Below are 24,855 nucleotides of genomic sequence, written 5' to 3' on the forward strand. Positions count from 1 at the left end.
TCCGACATAGCACCAGTATCCCAAAGTATTAAGCGAAAACAACCATAGAAAAAAACATTTGCATAAAAAAAAAAAAAAAGTCGCACCATTTTTTTTGTATTTTCACATTAATTAAGCCACACAAAAACGCACGAAATCTGCTGAAATACTTGTTGTACATATTTGCACGAATTGAGTGTGAGATTGTGTTGGAAATGTATACACATTGGACATACTGCTATTCGTGTTCTACGAAAAAAAGAATCCACAATAATTAGCATCTATTTGAATGGCTTAAGTTCCATACTTCGACACCTTGCACTTTCCCAAATAAATAAATTGACACGCAAAAAATTGCACCTGCCACACCTGTCCTTGAGTAGCCGACCGTCAATATAAACGCGTCTGTCATATCTTTATCCTGTTATGTTAAACATTCCTATTAACAACAATATTCCAGGAGGCTTTTGGTTTATGATTCCATGCAGCAGATAATGGGGCCTGATATTTTGATAAGGGCAGAGTTGGGTTTCCCTCAGCTGCTCTGGGGAGAGAGAGAGAGAGAGAGAGAGAGAGAGGGAGGATTTTCGCATTCTTATAAAGACCGCTGGATGCGCTTCTAGTGCTCAGTAGTACACAGACACACAGAGAGGATACACTGGTGGCAGGACTTGACCGGTGACGCAGAATGGCTCAGAACGGAACTACAGAGAACGGGGTGACGGGGGCGAATGGCGAGGGGAGCCCTCCCATGCCTTTTCCTCAGCCGGTCAAAGTGCAGGAGATACGCCACACCAAGGTGAGACGCACGTCTTATTGAAGTAACATAGCAGCAATCACTGAATAGTGAAAATGTAATGTGAAAAAAAGTATTAAGCCGAAACATCTGAAACACCGGTATGCACAACTTTTGAACTATTTTGAACTATATATATATATATATATATATATATATATATATATATATATATATATATAGTACTACTGCATTGTTGGGAAAGAGCAATCAAGAAAGGCATTTCACTGTACTAGTTAGTGCAAGTGACAATACAAAACTTGAAACTTGAGTGTAAAGTATAAGGTATAATTTAATGTAAAAGTACATGTTCAATACATCATAAGCCAAGGCAGGTGATTTTCGTCAAGTTATTCTAACGCATGTTAGGCTGTAGCCTGTGCGTAGGCTAAATGTTGTGGTGGTTTGCCTGTTGGTGTGATATCCATGTCTTCATATTGGAGTTGGATCCAAAAGGTTGCATGAAAACTATATTTGAAAACCAAAAAACACGCATTATTTATGCTCCTGTGTTATATTGCTTCCTGGTAGTAGCCTAATGAACAGGTGCGTTGTAAAACTTTATTTTTATTTTTTTTAAGCGTCTTTCTTTGTGTTCAACAGATTTTTATCAACAATGAGTGGCACACCTCTGTCAAAGGAAAGACGTTTCAGACCTTCAATCCAGCAACAGGTGTCAAAATCTGTGAAGTGGAAGAAGCAGACAAAGTATGTACCTAAAACATAAATTCATGTCCCGATTAATAAGTTGACTTGACGAAATAAGGAATGTTTGCGAAATTAAATTAACAGAATTAGTTTACACCTACTGCAGTGACCCTGACTTTTTTCCACCTCTCTTTATCTCTCTCAGTCTGGTTCTGATTATCTAGGCCAGGGGTATTCAACCGGGGGTCCAGGTACTGCAGGGGGTCCGCGAAAATATTTTATTTTATATACATTATTTTTTTCAACGTTTTTATGAATATCGCTAGCAACAACAGAATAAACACATTTTTAATTACATACCTACAGAAAATAGGATCATGTTTTATTTCTAATGATGTGAACTTTATTTCTCAACTCCTAATATTGAGCAAATTACACTCATTGGAGCCAATTAAACTCGCTGGAGTATCTGACATAGGCTTTGAAAAAGCACCCGTCATTAGGCTACCAGTCAGTAGGCTACCAGTCAATAGGCTACCAGTCAGTAGGCTACCAGTCAATAGGCTACCAGTCAGTAGGCTACCAGTCAGTAGGCTACCAGTCAATAGGCTACCAGTCAGTAGGCTACCAGTCAGTAGGCTACCACTCAATAGGCTACCAGTCAGTAGGCTACCAGTCAATAGGCTACCAGTGTGGCAAGTGCTGTTCGCTGCTGGTAAGCTTTTTTGACTTGGACATACATTTTTGCCAACACATGGCTAACCTTTGTTTATTAACCAGCTAAACAGCTGATCTTAGCGAAAATATTTCTGGAGTTACTACCTTTCTAGCTAATAGCCTATGTTAGAGATTATACTTCCTCTTCCAATTATAATGTGGGGAGGTCAAAATAATGAAAAATTATTTACCAAATCTGTTCATTTTAAAATGTTGATTACTTCTCCTTGCCATTATCATTCAGCTGATGATAAGACAAGACATGTGAAATACATGTTTTTGCTAATGTATGATGGCGGTCCCTGGGTTGCCAGTTTGCCTGGGAGGGGGTCCCTGGTCAAGAAAAGATCTAGGCCTATATGTTTCATTTCCTTTTCCATAGCCTAATTGAAAACCAAGAGAGCGACTGTCTATCAACTCAATACCAAAGTATTTTATTAGGCTACAGACAAAAATAAATTTGTGCGAATGAATTAGGCCTATCAATTATCATTAGCCTGCTCATAATTGTAACTTATGCAAAATAACATTACGCATAGAAATGTTATAGGTAGGTTATCAGTTGTCCGTGTGAAAGCTGTTGATGTGTACCTGAAGGCAGATGTGGACAAGGCTGTAAAGGCTGCCAGAGCGGCCAGCCAGAGGGGCTCGCCGTGGCGAAGGATGGATGTGTCAAGCCGGGGGCGACTCCTGCACAAGCTCGCAGACCTGATCGAGAGGGACCAGGCACTGCTAGCGGTAAGTTGTCGATATAACGGTCTATTAACATTATTTGTCTCTAGACTGTAGTAGGCTACAACTAGCAGCCTATTGGTCAACTTTACACCTGACACCTGCGTTGTGAAGGTAGCCTATCATCTATTCTGGGTATCCAGAGATAATTGACAGCAGCAGCGCAGTGCGCAATGCACCAGATGCTGAAAGTGCATGATCTGTGATCGCGACTCGAGTAATATATATTTTTCAGTTCTACACTTGTTGCTATATAATCCCCACACAACCTTGACATTCATTCTAATATTGTTGGTGAGAGCCTGTGAGACTTTAGGCCTGTGTGTGGCACAAGAGAAGCCATAAAAATACATTATAAAGAAGATCAACTTGCATGAAATCTCTCTCTCAATCTCTCTCTCTTTCTCTCCCTCTCTCTTTCTCTCCCTCTTATCTGGTGATTGTGTGTTTTCCTCCTCCTCCTCACTGTAAAAAATGCAACTTAGAAAAAGTACTTGTAGGTTAAATATAAAAATTGGGGAAAAGTTTAACTGACATGGAATTGTATTAACAGGGGACTAATGGACTAAATACCTAAATATAGTTTTTGAGTGTAGTATTCCTTTAACATAAAAAAATATAACAGTCTTTTGTCAATAATAAAATAATTTCCATGCAAAACATCTATCAAAAACATATTTTTAAGTTGATTGACATAGACTGACCAGGTGAATTCAGGTGAAAGCTATTATCCCTTGTTGAAGTCACTTGTTAAATCCACTTCAATCAGTGTAGATGAAGGGGAGGAGACAGGTTAAAGAAGGATTTTTCAGCCTTGAGACAATTGAGACATGGGTTGTGATTGTGTGCCATTCAGAGGGTGAATGGGCAAGACACAAGATTTAAGTGCCTTTGAACGGGGTATGGTAGTAGGTGCCAGGTGGGTGCAACTCAATATTAGGAAGGTGTTCCTAATGTTTGGTATACTCAGTGTATAGTTGAGTTAGAACAATGTTTTGGCCAACTTAAAATATGAGGCTTATGCAACACATGTACAAGCGTGTATTAATACGCATGTATGAATTGGAAATGTGTTTTCTGCATACCGGTATCCCAACTCTCCCTGAGAGATGGTCTGACATAATTAACAGCAACCCCTAGAGCAATTACGATTAAGTGCCTTGCTCAAGGCCACATCAACAGAATTTTCACATTTGTGACTCGGGGGATTCGAACTAGCAACTTTTCAGTTATTGGCCCAACGCTGTAAATACTAGGCTACCTGCCGCCACTTCTCCAAAAAGTTGAGTAAACTCAAAAAGTCTGTGGAACTAGTTACTAAAATATCTTGAGTTGGGCCACCTTGGATTATTTTTTTTACAGTGTAAGTCAGATATTACAGTGGTGGGTGATCCGAGCCATGTTCCAGTGCCTTCTCAATCGAGTTTCCAGATTGCATTAGGAGTCCGATTTGTAAATGAAACATTACAGATGTGAGTGAAGTCATATTATGGGATTGCATGTGGCTGCTAATTGAAAACATGCTCTGGGAGGGCTGCTTGTGCTGGGGTATCGCTAATTACACTAACCCCTGTTCTGTTTGTGGGAGAAATAAAGACCAGATTTAGCATTTAGCCCAATGAAAAGACAGGATAAATCTATTGGTGTTCTAGCTCTGTGGCAGTGCTTCGTCTCTTATTATCTTTCCATTTGCTTTGGTTGAATGTTGGAATTAGATCTTATTGGTCAAATAGCCTACATATATCGTGGTCCTCTGTAGCTCAGCTGGTAGAGCACGGCGCTTGTAACGCCAAGGTAGTGGGTTCGATCCCCGGGACCACCCATACACAAAAATGTATGCACGCGTGACTGTAAGTCGCTTTGGATAAAAGCGTCTGCTAAATGGCATATTATATTATTATTATATCATTGCTGGTGCTGCACTTGAGCTGGTTCTCCCATAGAGATAGATAGAGGACTCTAGAGCCCGAAAGCCTGATTTAGCATGGGCAGCATCATTGAGGACTTTCACCATTTTGAAGTAGCCAACTGGGTGGGACTTCCAATGGGTTAAGGAAGGATCACAAAATGATGTAGCTGGTCCGCACTCAAAAAGGAGATTCAAGGTTTCTTTATAGTATTTAGTTCATTCGGTGGTAGGTAGATAGACAAACATTTCGGCCTTCCTAAGCCTTCAACAGTGTAATTCACAAGGATCACATAATTCCATCCGGGTCATCAGGAGGGATCAGCCAATGAACTATACTCGTAAGCAAACATTCCATAACTGCAGGTGGCAATAAATCACCAATCTTGGCTTTATACCTGTTCAGACAACACACTCCAGGTGGCAGTATGCATCCTTTCTGTTTGTTTACCAACTCATAGAAGTAGTTGTAGAATAAAATGGACTACTTCAAAATGGAGATGCCAGTGCACTCACAGATGCCATAAATAGGACTGATACAAAGAAGAGTCCTCTATCATTCTCTATGGGTTCTCCCAAACTCCAAGGTAAATCAAGCGCACCTCAAATACTTTCAAGTAGGCCTATTTTAAAGTATTTTACGTATTTGACCCAGGTTTTTAGTAAACACTTGACTTGTGTCTCACTTGACTTGAGAGAGTCAATCAAAGAACTTGAGTATCATAGCACCTTTTAAGTGTACAAATCATGTTTGACACAGTTGGTCTCACCATACAATATTTTTCTCTTCCCCAACACATTCGGCTTAGTGGTTTCAAGCAGCTTGTGTCCGTCAAAGAGTTTAGTAACTTACGTACAGTCACTTATTGAAATACTGTCAAATACACAACGTCATGGATTGCTTTTGTCAAGGTTTCTGTCCACCCCTCTACTCTATAGAAATGATTGTTAATCTAGATTTGAAATACATTTGATATGACATTCAGATGAGATTCAGATGGATCTGTTGTATTTCATGGTCATATAATGTTCCAGCTCACACCACCCTTGGCTACACAGAGAGACAACCCTGCTAGCTATGGCAGCCATGCCGTACCCAGTGCCTCTACTCAGCCTCATATTCATTTATCATTATAATCATTATAACTTTTCTTTCTGAACCAATTAACTCCCACAGCATATATATATATATATTTTTTTGTCATTTAGCAGACGCTCTTATCCAGAGCGACTTACATGAGCAATTAGGGTTAAGTGCCTTGCTCAAGGGCACATCGACAGATCTTTCACCTAGTCGGCTCGGGGATTAGAACCAGCGACCTTTCGGTTACTGGCACAACGCTCTTAACCACTAAGCTACCTGCCGCCCCATATTAACTTATTGGCGCACGTCGAGGGCATAAAACATTGTTTTGTAGCAACCAAGGCATGGATGGTGCTGCGCTTGCAGCTGACTGTGCAAAAGATGAGAGAACCTCTCAAAATATATTTTTAGTTATATTATTAGTTATTCTTTGTTTTATTCTATTGACATGATTCTGCCTCAGATTTCCCATTTTAGAAGTTAGGACAGCCTGCATTGATGTGGCCTTATTGCGCCATGTTCAGTGTTTCTGATTATGACTATTCCTTCTCTTTTACAGACCATGGAGACTATAGACACTGGGAAACCCTTCCTACATTCTTTCTTCATTGATCTGGACGGCAGCATCAAAACCCTTAGATACTATGCCGGTTGGGCCGACAAGATACATGGCAAAACCATGCCTGTAGGTAAGTGTCTCTGTGCTGCTTTAAACCCTTTTAGATTGCCAGACTATTACTTTCACCTACAGGTATAGTGCATTATGATGTGGTCATAATGTATTGTACGATTTGTTAAAAGCATGTAGGCTTATGACCCCTTATAATGTCTAAGTATCATCTCATAATGATCCAGTTATTACCATTTCATACATTTATAATATAACAAGATTTCCAAACAGTGTTATTACAGGTAATAATGCATTATAACTGACAGCTTTTGTTAAAGTATTGCCCAAAAAGGTCCATGACCTGTCAATCTGAGCAAGCTGTTTCGCAACAATCACTTGTCTCTCTCCTTTGTGGCGTAATGGCTCACATAGACTCTCTGTCCAGTATATGATTAGCCCACTGGTTCTGCACAGTCGTCAAGAAACGAGTTAATTAGCAGTCGAGTCACTCAGCCGGTCCATCAATTGTCCGCAGACCTGGGTGGCATCTCATCCGTCCTCTTAATACTTCCCCCTTGCACAGCGTCAAAAACCATCCTCGGCCACCACGGCAGGACGTCAGATAGACAAAACAGGCTTCCCTCTTTCCTCCTGATTAGATTCCAATGGGGCAGTTGAGAGACGAAAGGCTGCCGAGGACAAAGGAAGAGGAAGAGGGGGCTGATGGTAATCAGCGAGGTGCAACAGTCTGTGTCGGGATTAGCTGAGAATCAGACACTCCAGATCAGTGCCTCATCAACGCCTCCGAGCTAGTCCCTCCCCCTCCCTCCCCCTCCAGCTCTGGGCCTAAATACAGCTCTGGGCCTAAATAAGCGAAGGTGCACTACATAGGGAATAGGGTGCCATTTGGGACACAGTCTAATTCCCTCTACTGTACATCCCATGTCCACTCCACTGGCTATGGAAATGTAACCTTTGATAAGCGGTATAGCGTGGGGTGAGTAGGCTCACCCAGTAACCCCGGGAGATAATAGGGCCTGGGAGATGAGCGTTGTGTGTGTAGGAGTCTGTCTGTCTGTAATCACCACATACATCAATAGGAGAAACAAGAGAAGAGAGAGGATCGGATTGAACCGATTATCTAGGCTATCAGCTGGGCTTTTGTGGAGGTGGAGGGGGATCATGCAAAATGTCACGGAAGCAAGGTGAAAGGAAGCAAGGTGAAAGGAAGCAAGGTGGAAGGAAGCAAGGTGAAAGGAAGCAAGGTGGAAGGAAGTAAGGTGAAAGGAAGTAAGGTGAAAGGAAGCAAGGTGGAAGGAAGTAAGGTGAAAGGAAGCAAGGTGAAAGGAAGCAAGGTGGAAGGAAGTAAGGTGAAAGGAAGAAAGGTGGAAGGAAGTAAGGTGAAAGGAAGCAAGGTGGAAGGAAGTAAGGTGAAAGGAAGCAAGGTGGAAGGAAGTAAGGTGAAAGGAAGCAAGGTGAAAGGAAGCAAGGTGGAAGGAAGCAAGGTGAAAGGAAGCAAGGTACCATAGGGCTCTGGTCAAAAGTAGTGCACTGTATCAGGAATAGGGTGCCATTTAGGAGGCAGCATTGGAGTCAGTTTGTTGTTCTAGTCACTATCTCAGAAGGATTGACCTTAGTTGCAGAGATACTGTGGTACAGTATTGGGAAAGGATTTTGAAATGTCTTGTGTTGGTATAATTTCATGTTACTATGCAGTATTATACATGTATTTTATAATAGACAGTTTCCTGTCTTTGTTTTATGTAGGCCTACCTTGTTTGCTGTTAGAGTTGGGGGCACTAAAAGGTTTGGTTGCACCACAGTAGACTATTGGTGGAACAATTGCTGCAACGCATGTGCAACATGGTGCACTAAGATCTTGTAAATTGATAGTTGTTGAGACAGGGTTTTACAGGATTTTAACAAACCTTTCAGTACCCGCAACACCCAAGTAAGTACATTCTGCTTAACAAAGTAGTTTAAGATAAACTCTATTGCATAAACATTCTAACTTAACTTATTTATAGTTCAACTATATTTACCATAAAAAGCCAGTTGACTACTACAGAGAAAGAGGAGGGTGGGACATTGCAGCAATTAAATGGGGGGGGACACTTTTAATTGCCCCAACCCCATTCCAAGAAGGTCAAGGGTGACATTTCACCATAAACAGTAGGCTTAATAGTCTGGTTATTGGTGTCTCTAGATCCACCTGCTCTATTTCCTTCTATTAAGCAGGACTTTCAGCCATGTGAGTAGCAAAGCACAGGGACTTTTAGGACGGGCAGAGGATGAGTGTCAAAATGACTGTGTTCCCGTTTATATGGAGAGCTTAATAAGGATATTTTTGACCATCATTCGAAAATGCAAATGGTTGATGTAGCTAAATAAATGAGAAAGGATGCCACATTTAAACAGACTTTAAACTTGAAGTAATGTGTCATTTTGAATGGAGAGAGATTGATAATGAGTCTCTTGTTGTTGTGTTGTTGTTTCTCCAGATGACACTTTTATGTGTTTCACCAAACATGAGCCCATAGGTGTGTGTGGAGCCATCATTCCAGTAAGTAAGACCAGTGGCTGCTTTGTGTTTGTGACTCTGTAATAATAATATATGTAGAATCTGCTGGCAGGGTGTGAACAAGTACTAAACACATACTACTGCTGTGCTACAACTAAACACAATGACTTGGCAAATAGGAGTTGTGAAATTCACCTACATTGACTTAAAGATGCATGCGCACACACACACACACACACATCACGCACCCACCCACCCACCCAACGGCCCACCCACCCACCCACCGACCCACCCACCCACCCAACGGCCCAACGGCCCACCGACCCACCCACCCACCCACCCACCCAACGGCCCACCCACCCACCGACCCACCCACCCACCCACACACCGACCCACCCACCCACCCAACGGCCCACCCACCCAACAGCCCACCCACTGACCCACCCGCCCACCCAACGGCCCACCCACCCACCCAACGGCCCACCCACACACCGACCCACCCACCCACCCAACGGCCCACCCACCCAACGGCCCACCAGCCCGCCCACCGACCCAACCACCCACCCACCCACCGACCCACCCACCCACCCACCCAACGGCCCACCCACCAACGGCCCACCTACCGACCCACCCACCCACCCAACGGCCCACCCACCGACCCGCCCACCCACCCACCCACCGACCCACCCACCCAACGGCCCACACACCCACCCACCCAACGGCCCACCCACCGACGACCCACCCAACGGCCCACCCACCCACCGACCCACCCACCCACCCAACGGCCCACCCACCCGCCCACCGACACACCCACCCACCCACCCACCCACCTAACGGCCCACCCACCCACCCACCCAACGGCCCACCCACCCACCCACCCACCCACCCAACGGCCCACCCACCAACAACCCACCCAACGGCCCACCCACCGACCCACCCACCCACCCAACGGCCCACCCACCCACTGACCCACCCACCCACCCACCCAAAGTCCCAACCACCCAACAGCCCAGCCATCCACACACACAGCATTTGTGTCATGCCCGATCATGGCACTTTGCCTACCATATTTCCACTGGGAAAGGCATTGTAAAGTAGTCCGTCATTGTAAAGTAGTCCGTCATTGTAAAGTAGGCCGTCATTGTAAATAAGAGTTTGTTCTTAACTGACTTGTCTAGTTAGATAAAGGTTAAATAAAAAATAAAAAATAAATAAATCCCTCATACATCTGGACAGTGTGTGTGTATGTCAGAGGTGTACAGTGCAGTGAGTTTACCTTCACTGTAACAGAATCCCCACAGACGATAGCCATGGGACATAGTCTCAGATACTGGCCTACAGTACAGCAGGCTGTTGGAGATTTAGAATAGTGATGGACGGACGCCACATTGGCACCAAAACTCTCCTTTATTCTAGAGACAAGGGAGAATGTTATTGTGTGTGTGTGTGTGTGTGTGTGTGTGTGTGTGTGTGTGTGTGTGTGTGTGTGTGTGTGTGTGTGTGTGTGCCAAACACAAGAGCCGTTCATCAAGCTTTTTACTGTCAGTGCTGTCACCCCAAAACCATATTGTTCCGTGCCTCAGCTCCAAGGGCATTACATGTCCCTGGCACGTACAGAAATATAACTCTTAGCATGCATGTTGACAGTCATAGATCAGTAGAGCTGCAGCAATAACGAGATAGTTAAATAGATGCTGTGTCCCAAATGGTACCCTATTACTTACATAGTACACTACTTTTGACTGAGCGCTATAGGCTGTAGTGCACTATATAGGGAATAGGGTGCCATTTGGGATGCATTAGAGTAAATGATCCCATTATATTCTCAGGTAACATCTTTCTTGAAAGTGCATTTTGAGGTAAATGCAACTTTATTTGGAACAATAACAAAAATGAAGATTTGAGTTTGGACTGGTCTTAAAAATGTTTATTTGTAAGTGGGTCGCAGTAAAACTGCACTTTACCAACTTCAACTCGATCTGAGGGTGAAATTAAATCTTGGACATGTACTGGAAATCTAATCCTAATCTCTACCTTTTCTTTTCAAAGCACTCTCGCTCTTAATCCAACTGAAGTGTACCGTTAAAGGAACACGACTGCTTACAACTATACATTAAGGTCACATCCCAAATGGCACCCTCCTCCCTATATAGTACACCACTTATGACCAGGGCCCCCTCCACTATATGGGGAATACGGTGTCATTTAGGATGCAGACTTGCAGATCCAAAAAAACATCCATATTTCCTTTTTGATTATAACATAATCAGATTGCTTGGGGTGGGATAGCAGTCCATGTAGGCTAGCGTAAAGGCTATCACATTGCACAGTGTTCACTACAGTCTAGACCAGACGGAGTGTCCTTTCTTCTTCTACATTTTGACTGACTGAATGCGGCCAATGGGCTTTCTCTGCTAGCATAAGTCTATATCTTCTTATGTTGCTCCGGCAACAAAGGAACAAGAAGGCTGTTGTTCGACATGGGAGATTATATCATCAAAATGAAATTTATACTGAAGGACGTCGTGTAATTACTAAAAGCACCACTGGCACTCACGCAGACCATGAGTCATCGCTTAGGAAAACAGGAAGCTCGTTTTTAGGGTTACACATCCAAAAAAATCCTAATTGTGGCAGCTGTATCCAAAGCATTGTAAAAGTTAACAATGCTTAAACAGTAAATATTAGGATTCTTACACGCGTTTGCTGTCTAATATGTGTTTGAGGGCCCAGTTATTTGTTCATTTGTTTCATTAAGTTCTCTGGAGGGAAAATAACAGGGCAGAGAGAAGAAAGGTTTTCTAAGCAGATTGTTTGAATCATCACTTTATAGGATGACAGAACAATGGTCTTGTTATTTCTCTCGAATCAAATCATCACACTTTTTGCTCTGTACTGAAAGTGCTCTATCTTGAAAACTTGGCTGCTGACATGCAACAAAAAAAAAAGGATCATATTAACAGTGGACTAATGAAGAAAATACTAAATTATAGTTTGAGTGAACTATCCCTTTAAGTTTTCAACCTGCCGGTCAAATATACACTTGTTTTGTTTCTCCTAGTGGAACTTCCCCCTGCTGATGTTCATGTGGAAGGTGGCCCCAGCGCTGTGCTGTGGGAACACTGTGGTCATCAAGCCAGCCGAGCAGACCCCTCTCACAGCCCTGCACGTAGGATCTCTCATCAAAGAGGTGAGAGAGACTTTCAAGTACAACAGGGGCCTCCAACTCCATTGCTGAAGAGCTATACTGGGTGAGCAGGCTTTTGTTCCAGCCCAGCACAAACACATTCAATTTGGTCGTGGTGCAGACTGAAGGGGCCACGATTGGTTGATTATTTGGAACAGTCAGGTGTGTCAGTGTTGGATTGGAAGTAAAGCCTGCACTCTCTGTAGCTCTCCAGGATCGGATTGGGAGAATCCTGCATTGTAATGAAGAGAGATATTATATGCAACTATCCCAAAAAACTATCCTAAAAGTGAACGTGCACTTTCTGTCCTTTATAAGAAAAACAACAGGCAATCTGTTGGTCCTCCTCAGGACACATGAACTATTACATCTGTTGACCAGGAGACACACCTGAGGTCAAACTATAGACCCTCTCCTCTCCTCTCCTCTCCTCTCCTCTCCTCTCCTCTCCTCTCCTCTCCTCTCCTCTCCTCTCCTCTCCTCTCCTCTCCTCTCCTCTCCTTTCCTTTCCTTTCCTTTCCTTTCCTTTCCTTTCCTTTCCTTTCCTTTCCTTTCCTTTCCTTTCCTTTCCTTTCCTTTCCTTTCCTCTCCTCCCCTCCCCTCCCCCCCCCTCTCCTCTCCTCTCCTCTCCTCTCCTCTCCTCTCCTCTCCTCTCCTCTCCTCTCCTCTCCTCTCCTCTCCTCTCCTCTCCTCTCCTCTCCTCTCCTCTCCTCTCCTCTCCTCTCCTCTCCTCTCCTCTCCTCTCCTCTCCTCTCCTCTTCTCCCTCTCTCCTCTCCTCTCCCCTCCTCTCTCATCTCCCCTCCTCTCTCCTCTCCTCCCCCTCCTTTTCCCTCCTCTATTACAAACATCTTTCCCTTCACTCTGCTCCTCATGTCGGGGCTCAGGAGAGCAAATATGAAGGTCTTCAGTGTAGAACCTAAATCAATACAGTGTGTGTTTGTGTACATGCGCGTGCTGTTGTGCCTGTGTGTATGTGTGTACAGTATGAAATTAGACTGTAGTAGTGACTCGCAGGTCATGAGACATTTGGTTTCAAACCTATTTGGCTTCTCTTCCCGGCCATTACTCCAAATGATCCCAGGCTGTTTTATACCCAGAGAAAAGCCCCGGTCTTATGCGATTAGACCAGCTCGCTTTTATCATGTCGACGGTAATGATTTTTAAAGGGAAAGACAAGAGTTCTGCTTCTAATCATTGGGTAAATGAGAGTTGTTCAGCCAATCAAAGACGACAATGGAAATTGAATAGAAAAAAGACGTATTTATTATATATATCAAATAACAAGCTCCTGGTGCCGCCTGGTGTAATCCGCTGAGTAACTCTCTGATACTCACACACTGTGCTCCTTAAAGGGACATTTCACTCCTAAATGAAAGTTTGGCCTATGTGTCCGGACCTTAAGAGTAGTCTAATGTCAAGGTGAAACCACGTCCCACAACATCCGTTTTGTGTGTAGATCCTGCTAACTTTGATTTGAAAAGTGTAATGTACCTTTAACTCATCCATGTTGACTGAGTTAAGAGGTAGCGAGAAGCGTACCTTATTCCCATGCACATGGTGCTGATCACTAACATTCTTCGTCGGGTTGCCATGATAGGCCGGTTTCCCCCCCGGAGTGGTGAACATCGTGCCAGGGTTCGGCCCCACGGCAGGCGCAGCCATTGCTAGCCACATGGGCATCGACAAAGTGGCGTTCACGGGTTCTACAAAGGTACGTGCATGTTTGGAAGTATGCATAATGCTGGAAGCGACGGGGAAACTGGTTGGAATACTGTGTTTTTTTGTAACCGTTCACTGTCTGTTCCAAGATTAACAGACCTGGGTTCAAGTAGTATTTTCCTTTCAAATAGTCTGCCTGGAGTGTCAGATGGGCGGGGTTTGCACTTTTGGGACTAGTTTGTGTGTTCCATTGTACCAGACAAGCTCAATCAAGTGCATCTAAAGTATCAAAAGGAAACAAATACTATTTGAACCCAAGGCTGAAAATAAATGATTTTTCAAAGCCAAGTGGGGTACAGGATTGTATGATAAAAGTCATATTTATTTGACACTTGTTTAAAAATGTTGGTATCTTTCTCATTTCGGCATGCAGTACATGCTTTCATTAACAGTCTGTCTCACCGATACCAGTCCCTCGTTCCCTATCAAATCCCAATGTACATTTTTAAAAGTATTTGTTTGAACTGAATGTCCCGTATGACACATTGTTATATGACTTCCCCCTGTGATCCGTCCTCGCCCTGTTTGTCTCCCCAGGTAGGCCAGTTGATCAAAGAGGCCGCAGCCAAGAGTAATCTGAAAAGAGTGACTTTGGAGCTGGGTGGGAAGAACCCCTGCATTGTCTTTGCTGACTCGGACTGTAAGTGATGTGGTTACTGTCTCTCTATTAAACCAACAAGGCAGACAGGGAGAACAAAGACAGCAGCTTGGCTAGGCGCAGAGGAAAGGGCTTTGACACAGTGTGTGTGTGATCAACAGTGTGCCTGTAAGCAATAGAGCTCGAGACTGATTGCGAACTGTGTGATAGTTAGCGTGACGGACATTGTGCCATCGTGACTCCTATCCTATAACACGATAACCCAGCGGGCAAAACTGGTTGCAATGACGTCTTTACGACGTCTCTGAAGACGTCATGGTCAGGTTGTCTACTGGTTGTAAAAGGACAGTTTCTGTTCAGTTTGTTTGTGACCAGAAAAATACATGTTTACCTGGTTCTAATCTTGTTATCTGACATCTCTACGACCAGAAACCAAGTTTACAATCAGGAAATGATGTCATAGTGATGCCAAATGTTGCCCTCAGGGAAGATGTTGCCAATTGTTCTGTTATTGCTCTGAGGGACTCTAATGGAGGAAAGGACAACCCACACTCACTGTATTAGGCTATGTCCCAAATGCCACCCTATTCCCTATAGTGCCTATAGGCCTCTGTCACAAGTAGTGCACTATATAGGGAATAGGGTGGCATTTGGGACTCACCCTTAGTCTTAAACGTAAATGTACATTTAGAAGCAGCAGAGGTCACACAAATGGAGGCGTTTTTGCGACAGCCTTCGTCAGCATTTCTCTTATGTTCACTAACAGTGCAGTTGGCGGTGGAGGAGACCCAAAAGGGAGCCTTCTTCAACCAGGGCCAGTGCTGCACGGCCGCGTCGCGTGTCTTCGTGGAGGAACAGGTCTACGAGGAGTTTGTACGCCGCAGCGTCGAGAGTGCCAAGAGTATCGTCATAGGAGACCCCCTGGACCCACGCACATCACACGGACCACAGGTATCTCTTCTCTTTTCTCCTCCTCTCCCCCCTCCTCTCTCTTCTTCTCTTCTCTTCTCTCCTCCTCTCCCCCCTCTCCTCTCTCTTCTTCTCTTCTCTCCTCTCCCCCCTCTCCTCTCTCTTCTTCTCTTCCTCTCCCCCCTCTCCTCTCTCTTCTTCTCTACTCTCCTCCTCTCCCCCCTTCTCTCTCTTCTTCTCTTCTCTCCTCCTCTCCCCCCTCTCCTCTCTCTTCTTCTCTTCTCTCCTCCTCTCCCCTCTCCTCTCTCTTATTCTCTTCTCTCCTCCTCTCCCCCCTCTCCTCTCTCTTCTTCTCTTCTCTCCTCCTCTCCCCTCTCCTCTCTCTTATTCTCTTCTCTCCTCCTCTCCCCCCTCTCCTCTCTCTTCTTCTCTTCTTTCCTCCCCTCCTCTCTCTTCTTCTCTTCTCTCCTCTCCCCCCTCTCCTCTCCTCTCTCTTCTTCTCTTCTCTCCTCTCTCCCCTCTCCTCTCTCTTCTTCTCTTCTCTCCTCCTCTCCCCCCTCTCCTCTCTCTTCTTCTCTTCTCTCCTCCTCTCCCCCCCTCTCCTCTCTTTTCTTTCTCCTTCTTCTCTCTGATTGGAGTGTTCTGCCAGAGAGGCATCTCAGACAGGTGTTTGGATAGCAGAGCAGACACAGTTTGTCAGAAACTCTCCACTGACACAGAGCAAGTCGTCCGAACGCCACAAACCCCAGTCATTGTGTCTGTGATGCTGGCCAGTAGAAAAGCATCTCAAATATGTCGACTTACAGCAAAATGCTCAAATATGGGGCAACAGACAGTATACAGTATTCAAATCAAATCAAATTGTATTTATCACATGCGCCGAATACAACTGGTGTAGACTTTACAGTGAAATGCTTGCTTACTAACCTTTCCCAATGATGCAGAGCTTAAAAAGAATAATACAAAATAAAATATTAACACAAGAGGAATAAAATAAAATACACAAGAATGCAGCTATATACAGGGAGTACCAGTATCAGATCAATGTGCAGAGGTACGGGGTATTTGAGGTAGATATGTACATGAAGGCAGGGTAAAGTGACTAGTCATCAGGATAGATAATAATAAGAGTAAAATAAAAAACGAGTAGAGTAGAGTAGCAGCAGCAAATGATGAGTGTAAAAGTGTGTGTGTGTGTGTGCATGTGTGTACTGAATGTGTGTTTGAATTGGTATGCGTGTATGTTATGTAGTGTATGTGAATGTGTGAGGGTTTTGTGTGGGAGTGACAGTGCAGTGTGTGTGAGTGAGTGAGTGAGTGAGTGAGTGAGTGAGTGAGTGAGTGAGTGAGTGAGTGTGTGTATATGGTGTGTATATAGAGTCTAGTGAGTGTGCGTAGGGTCAGTGCAAGATAGAGTCAGTGCAGATAGTTCGGGAACCATTAGTTGACTACTTAGCAGTCTGGCAATTTAGCAGTGTTATGGTTTGGGGGTAGAAGCCACCTTGGAGCCTGTTGGTCTGAGAGCTGATGCTCCGGTACCGTTTGCCTGGACGGTAGCAGAGTGAACAGTCTATGGCTTGGGTGGCTGGAGTCTTTGGCAATTATTCACGATTAGATCAGTTCCTAACTTTGGACCAAATCCTACAGATGTAGGATCTTCAGTTGAGCCAGTTTTCTACGGCAGGAAAAGAATCCTGCAGCAACAGGAAATGTGCATTTTTATTTAACCTTTATTTAACTAGGCAAGTCAGTTAAGAAAAAAGTATTATTTACAATGACGGCCTACACCGGCCAAACCCGGACAATTGTACGCTGCCCTATGGGACTCCCAATCACAGCCAGTTATGACACAGCCTGGAATCGAACCAGGGGGTCTGTAGTGACGCCTCAAGCACTGAGATGCAGTGCCTTAGACCGCTGCACCACTCGGGAGGCCAAGGATTTGGTTAATGGACATTTTTGCAGGGGGTTGATACATTTTTCATAGGGCAAATCAAGTCTGACATTTCTAAGTGGAAATTACAAACTTTAGAAGCCTTTTTAAAACTCAAATACACTAAAAGTTAGCATTTCCTGCAATGCAGGAAAGTTCTCAGCAACAAAAAAGTGATAAAATGAAGATCCTACATCTGTACCTTGAGAGCTGTGTGCTTAACTCAGATATTCATGTAAGTCATGCAGTGAAGTCAATCAAATATCATCTCAAGTTAACTGTGCAGACCACAAATTAGGATTCAGTCCTTTACTTTAAGTTTACAGCTGATAGCATGAGACGATGTGGGACAGTTACAGAACATAGCCTTCAGGTCTTTTCTGACAGAAACGTAGTTTCCATTACGCCGTTGGCTATCAATGTAGGCTATCAGTACAGCTTCACTAAAGATCACTTGTGGTGGGAGCAGAAAACATCCCCTTATTTTTCTAGCTGTTCTTTCTTTCTCTTGCTCCTGTGCCAGCTTTGGATGTGTGTAAATGAATACTACCTTTATATCCATTACTTTACCTTTTGTGTAATGACATCACCCTGCCTGCCTCCAACTTAACGAAACCACTTGTCTCTCTACTCACCCTCACCCCTCTCCTCTCCTCTCCTCTCCTCTCCTCTCCTCTCCTCTCCTCTCCTCTCCTCTCCTCTCCTCTCCTCTCCTCTCCTCTCCTCTCTCTCTCTCTCTCTCTCTCTCTCTCTCTCTCTCTCTCTCTCTCTCTCTCTCTCTCTCTCTCTCTCTCTCTATTCTCCCTCTCTCTCTCTATTTTCCCTCTCTCTCTCTATTCTCCCTCTCTCTCCTCTCCTCTCTCTCTCTCTCTCTCTCTCTCTCCTCCCTCCCTCCTCCCCCCCCCCTCTCTCTCTCTCTCCTCCCTCCCTCCTCCCCCCCCCTCTCTCTCTCCTCCCTCCCTCCTCCCCCTCTCTCTCTCTCTCTCTCTCTCTCTCTCTCTCTTCTCCCTCCCTCTCTCTCTCTCTCTCTCTCTCTCTCTCTCTCTCTTCTCCCTCTCTCCTCTCCTCTCCTCTCCTCTCCTCTCCTCTCCTCTCCTCTCCTCTCCTCTCCTCTCCTCTCCTCTCCTCTCCTCTCCTCTCCTCTCCTCTCCTCTCCTCTCCTCTCCTCTCTCTCTCTCTCTCTCTCTCTCTCTCTCTCTCACTCTCTTCTCCCTCTCTCTCCTCCCTCCCTCTCCTCTCTTGCTCTCTCTCTTCTCTCTTCTCCTCCCTCCCTCTCTTCTCCCTCTCTCTCCTTCCTCTCCTCTCCTCTCTCTCTCTTTCTCTCTCTTCTCCCTCCCTCCCTCCCTCCTCCCTCTCTCTTCTCCCTCCCTCCATCCCTCCCTCTCTCTACTCCCTCCCTCTCTCCTCTCCTCTCTCTCTCTCGCTCTCTCTCGCTCTCTCTCTCTTCTCCCTCTCTCTCCTCCCTCCCTCCCTCCCTCCCTCCCTCCCTCACTCATCTCCTCTCATCTCCTATCTTCCCCTGTTCCTCCAGATTGAGCAGAAGCAGTTTAATAAGATACTGGAGTTGATTGACAGCGGGAAGAAGGAGGGAGCCAAACTGGAATGCGGGGGCGTGGCCATGGAGGACACAGGCCTCTACATCCAGCCCACCGTATTCTCCCATGTCAAAGACCACATGCGCATCGCCAAGGAAGAGGTAAGAGATCCAAATGCTGATCTATGGTCAGTTTTGTGATTTTCTTGTCAGATGGTTAAGGTTAGGATTGGGGGATGATGCATCCGTCCACCACAACGCTGCCTGAAGAAGACTCTAGCAGTCGAAACGCGTCCTGATATGAATTATAAACTGGGTGGTTCCAGCCCTGAATGCTGATTGACTGACGGCTGTGGTATATCAGACCGTATACCACGGGTATGACAAAACATGTATTTTTACTCTTCTAATTACATTGGTATAAAAACAAAGAGAGTCGCACTCTATGTATAAACACCCAGTCATTTATTGGGTAAACCACCAACCTTCCGGCATACATTGGTAACCAGTTTATAATAGCAATAAGGCACCTCAGGGGTTTGTGGTATATGGCTAATATACCACGGCTAAGGGCTGTATCCAGGCACTCCGCGTTGCGTCGTGTGTAAGAACAGCCCTTAGCCGTGGTATATTGACCATATACCACACTCCCTCGGGCCAGATTGCTTAAATATACCACAGGCTGATCTGATCATTCTGTTCTCTGTATGTAATACCTGTAAATACTTAACTGAAGTGTTTCTGCATCGTATTGGCTGCCTACTGTTTCTTCTTTCGATTGGGGGAAGGAAAGCTGATCCTAGATCTGTGATCTGTGTCTACGGGGAACTTCTACCCAGAGTTAGGGGTTTCTGATGTTGGCATTACAGTGATTTCATTCATAAAAATGAGAACGCCACTACTGGTCCAGGCAGTTTTGTTGTATACCACTGCCATCTTCTGGTGGTGTGGTTGAAGTGCAGGTTCAGACAACGGTATATATATGGTTCAAACAAGGTCATCGTCATGCAGATGGATGGAGGGCGCTTCTTTGCATCTGTGGCATAATGACTTCTGTGACAGCATGGGCAGCGATCTTTCTCCGTTTTAAAGTAGTCCATTTCTTCTTGCATTTCTTCTATGAGTCTGTAAACAAATTGAAAGAGTGTATACTGCCACCTGGAGTGTGTTTTCTAAACAGGCATGAAGCCAAGGTTGGGGATTTACTGCCAGCTGCCATTCATTGGCTGATCCCTCCTGCTAACCTGGATGAAATTCTGTGATCCTTCCTTAACCCATAGAAAGGTCCACCCAGTTGACTACTTTAAAATGTTGAAAGTCCTCAATGGATCTGCCCATGCTAATACAGCCTTTGTGGCACTAGAGCTGTCTATCCAAGTCTATCGTCATGGTAAACCAGGATCGTATCATAGAAATAGATAGAGGACTCTAGTGGCCAAAAGCCTGTTTTAGCATGGGCAGCCCCATTGAGGACTTTCACCATTTTTAAGTAGTCAACTAGGTGGGGCTTCCTATGGGTTAAGGAAGGATCACATCATTCCCTCCAGGTCATCAGGAGGGTACAGTAAATGAATTATACTCGTGAGCAAACATTCCATAACTGCAGTTGGCAGTAAATTGCCAACCTTGGCTTTATACCTGTTCAAACAACACACTGCAGGTGGCAGTATGCAGCATTTCAGTTTGTTTACCAACTCATAGAAGTAGAAGAAGAATAAAATGTACTACTTAAAAATGGAGATGGCATCAATGGCACTGCTCATGCTCCCACAGACGCCATAAAGGGACAGATACAATGTTGCATCCTCTAACTATCTCAATGGGTCGTATTCACTAGACACCAAACTGAACATGTTTTACTGACACAGGGAGGGAATATCTGGACCTGTCAAATAACAAACACCAATGAATATGACCCAAGGCTATTCTGATTGGTGCTAATTGATCTGACAGAGATTCATTTGGACACAACACAACATTGACAGGGTTAAGCAGTGAAGTCATTGCATTTTTTAATTATTTTTTTATTCACATTATTCATCATATCCACGTCAATCCAAATTGGACGTTGAACTGACAGCTGTGCCCTGTGAGGTTTTGCTTTGTCCTTCTCCTGCTCACCATGGCCTGTTTGAATACGTAACAAACATACCTGTCTTTCCTCCTTGGGGTAATCACTGATCCAACACAAACTGATAGGTGTAAGCAACGGTTCTATCGCATAGCTTTACCAATCCAGCCATGTCACATCAGGGATTTCTTCAAAGGAGGGCGGTAGGAAGGATGCATTCGAAATGGGCATGTAATCTTCTCCATGACCCCATCCAGATCTTCGGTCCGGTCCAGTGTATATTCCGCTTCAAGAGCCAGCAGGAGGCCATAGAGAGAGCCAACAGTACGGAGTACGGCCTGGCTTCTGCCGTGTTCACACGCAATCTGGACCGGGCTCTCTCTGTGTCTGCCGCCCTGGAGACTGGCACCGTCTGGTAGGTTACTGTTAACTCCTGAACAATAGTACCATGATAGTATCATTATATATGACTACAACAACAACTATTAACTACTACTATTCCCATCCTAACAATTCATAACTAGTACTAGTATCCAAAATAGTGTAAGGAAGAGAACTGGATGTTAGTGATTGATTAGTAATGCCTGACCAGTTCTTATAAATACTGTAGGTTAGTCCCATAGAGATACTTTACTATTCCTTTACTCCATATGCTACTAACTACTACTTCCTACAGTACCACTTCTATTACCGTTTACCACTGTACTCCCTATTCACTCCGACTTCGTATCCCCTACTTATACCTCTTCATGTTCCCATGAGAACACAGCTGTGGCTGCACATGGTGGCCACAAGACAGAGCTAGGTAGGTAGGTATCCCAGACAAAGCTCCTCTGTGTGGCAGTGAGAGGAGGACAGGGAGTGGGAGAGAAGAACGAAGAGATTTGAACGGCTGGAGAGACATTTACTTGGCACGCAATATCGGCTGAGCAATCTGTACTGTCCTTAAAGCAACAGGGTTTCCTGAGTGATCATAGCGTTTCTTTACGTTTTACTCCCAGGTCAAGACCTCAGTCTGAACGTTTATGTTACGTTATGGCAGAGGAGTAGGTCCATCAGAACATAAGGTTATGGCCGCATTAGGATTGTGCAAATTAAGGTTATGACACTGGATGAGTGCGACATGCTATCGTGTCCCTGGTGAATTCTGGGAAGGAACTGAAGTTACTGTAAACAAAGACATTACTCTGCTTAGTCTCATCTCTCTCTCTCTCTCCCTCTCTCTCCCTCTCTCTCTCTCTGTCTGTCTGTCTCTCTCTCGCTCGCTCGCTCTCTCTCTGTCTCACTGTCTGTCTCTCTCTGTCTCTCACTGTCTGTCTCACTCTCTCTGTCTCTCTCTCTGTCTGTCTGTCTGTCTGTCTCTCTATCGCTCTCAGGGTTAACTGCTATAACGCCCTTCATGCCCAGGCACCATTCGGAGGATACAAAATGTCAGGCAATGGACGAGAGCTGTAAGAGTCATTTCTTTTCAACACTCTATGTGTGATGAAAGGGTTTACTAGTTTGTTTGCCCAAACTTTACACTTTTGCAAATGTTCAATACAATGTGAATGATTAGAACAATGCAAACTCATTTGTATTTATTAACCTTTGCATTTTGATTCCTCAGGGGCGAGTATGCATTGGCAGAGTACTCTGAGGTGAAAGCTGTGACCATCAAACTAACTGAGACGCTGTGAGGGACACAGGAGAGACCACACCCCACTGCTAGAGCCCAGCCCAGCACTTCTCTGTCATCAGCCCAGGCTGCGTCCCAACACTCTGAAGCCACTTCCTTTCCTAATCTTCTTGTCTCCTTTCCTTTATCACCTTTGGTCTTAAAGAGTTTGATTGGTGTGTGTGCTGTGCTCAAACCCTATTCAACGCATATTTCACCTATCAGTCAAAGTCACGAGGTGTAAAAGCCAAGGAAAGGACGCCATCGAAGGGTGTTGGGACACTGCAGTGGCTTGAAGTGGGTTTCTTTCGTTGGCAAATTAAAGGAGACAAGGAGAGGTGGCCAATCTGGAAGTGAATTGGAACGCAGCCAAACCCTATTAGAGTTTCAGCCCCTCCCACAGCTCTATTGTTCCAGGGGTGTATTCATAGGAACCAAATGGAAGCAAACTGGGAGGGACCTGCCTGAATTTGTCCAATAGAAATTGCTACGGTTTGCTACACTTTGCACTAATGAATACACCCCAGCCCTTTACAATGAGAATCTCCATTGAAAGGTTGTCCTCTGTAGCTCAATTGGTAGAGCATGGCGCTTGTAACGCCAGGGTAGTGGGTTCGATCCCCGGGACCACCCATACGTAAAAATGTATGCACACATGACTGTAAGTCGCTTTGGATAAAAGCGTCTGCTAAATGGCATATTATTATATTATTATTATTACAATACCACAGCACTTCACAGCTTCACTAATGCCCACCAACAGACGTGGTGTAGAATTTTTGACCTTCTTTGTCGCTAGTCCCATAGTAGCACGTGGGCCGTGTTCAGCAGAGCACAACATTGTGGAACATTCAGATAGAAATATATTATATAGAACAAACATGCCTCTGATTTGTAGAATAAGGAATCACCACGTCAGCTCTAGTCATAGCATTTCTATCTGCAACGTTCCACAACGTTTGCCTACACTGAACACAGCCCAGTTTATGCCTATGATCCTGTCTATCTATGTAGGTCTCATGTACAGAGATTAATGTGAGGAATTATTTTGTTTTTCAAAAAAAAAAGTTTCTTCATTTGGGTTTTCTGAAATGAATGTTCTTCTCTCATTTTGAGGAGCATTTTCTCCCTTTTCAAATGTTGGAATGAATTTTGATTCTCGTTCTGAACAAGGTAATATTTACCTACATTTTTTACAACTTTCTAATGCCCAGAAGAAAGACATGTTTTTAATCCACTACAATAACAATATATAGGTCTAGTACTGTATTAGCAAACCTTAACTGGCATTTTAACACTTTTAAACACTTTACATTGTGTTGCATTTGGAGCTGTATACAATATATTTCAGAGTTGTATGACTTTGCTCATCTATAAGGTCTTGACTAGTGTGGCAAAATTCCGGTAACTTTCCCAAAATTCCCAGGTTTCCTAGAAATCTTGGTCGGATTCTGGGATTTCTGGAAAACCTGGGAATCTTCTGAAAGTTAACATAATTTTTCAGCACTAGTCTTGACTCCTGAGTACTGTTATTAACACATTGTTATGCCTTGGGTGACGATACCCCTGATTTTTGAAAGCTTTATTGTTTTACTGAACTAAATGTAGGAAGTTCTGCAAATGCAAATGAATTGATGAAACTTATTTCTTTACAATACATATGGGGCTGGTTTCCCAAACCCAGATTAAGCCTAGTCCGTGACTGAAACAACCTTTCAATGGAGATTTTCATTTGGGATTTGTGTTTAATCCAAGCACTAGGCATAATCTGTGTCTGGGAAACCGGCCCCTAATTCAATAAGGAAATACATGGGGGTTTTGTCCTAAAACAACGCTACTGAAAACTGCCATTATGTTGAAAATACAAGTAATTTGTACTCCAATGATTCCTTGTCGTCACAATATGCACCGTATGTGAGATGTTACAATGTATAACAAACCACAAGGAAACAAGTCCTGTTCATGTTTCTTACACTAGTCTTTTACTTTTTATATGGCTATTTAAATACACATTCTAAATAAAAGAAAATGGAATGTGTTTGTGATTCGTTTGGATTTTCATGTCATACATATAAGATTGCACACACCTCATGGAGAAAAGCAGTTTCTTGGAATATGATTACCAACAACTGCTAGTTAAAAAGGGCAAGTATCTTTTTTTAAACTGAGGATTCTGTCTGTCTATCCTTTTAGAACACAGATCTCAATCTTGTCATAAAGTCATTGAGTGCTGCTATATCAAATGTCATTACA

General features: G+C 44.1%; 1 protein-coding gene across 1 annotated transcript; it reads left to right on the forward strand.

Annotated features, from left to right (window-relative positions):
- Positions 1-667: 667 nt before the first annotated feature.
- On the forward strand, positions 668-22,624 carry aldh1a3 (aldehyde dehydrogenase 1 family, member A3; the record flags this gene model as incomplete). Its single annotated transcript, XM_084154378.1, has 13 exons — positions 668-778; positions 1,379-1,483; positions 2,738-2,878; positions 6,422-6,551; positions 8,974-9,035; positions 12,055-12,183; positions 13,779-13,892; positions 14,438-14,540; positions 15,265-15,449; positions 18,872-19,036; positions 21,203-21,360; positions 22,322-22,396; positions 22,555-22,624. 13 exons carry the CDS (start codon positions 668-670, stop codon positions 22,622-22,624), a joined length of 1,548 nt encoding a protein of 515 aa, XP_084010504.1.
- Positions 22,625-24,855: the final 2,231 nt, after the last annotated feature.

The sequence above is a fragment of the Coregonus lavaretus genome, assembly GCF_964263955.1.
Source record: "Coregonus lavaretus genome assembly, chromosome: 37".
Lineage (NCBI taxonomy): Eukaryota > Metazoa > Chordata > Actinopteri > Salmoniformes > Salmonidae > Coregonus > Coregonus lavaretus.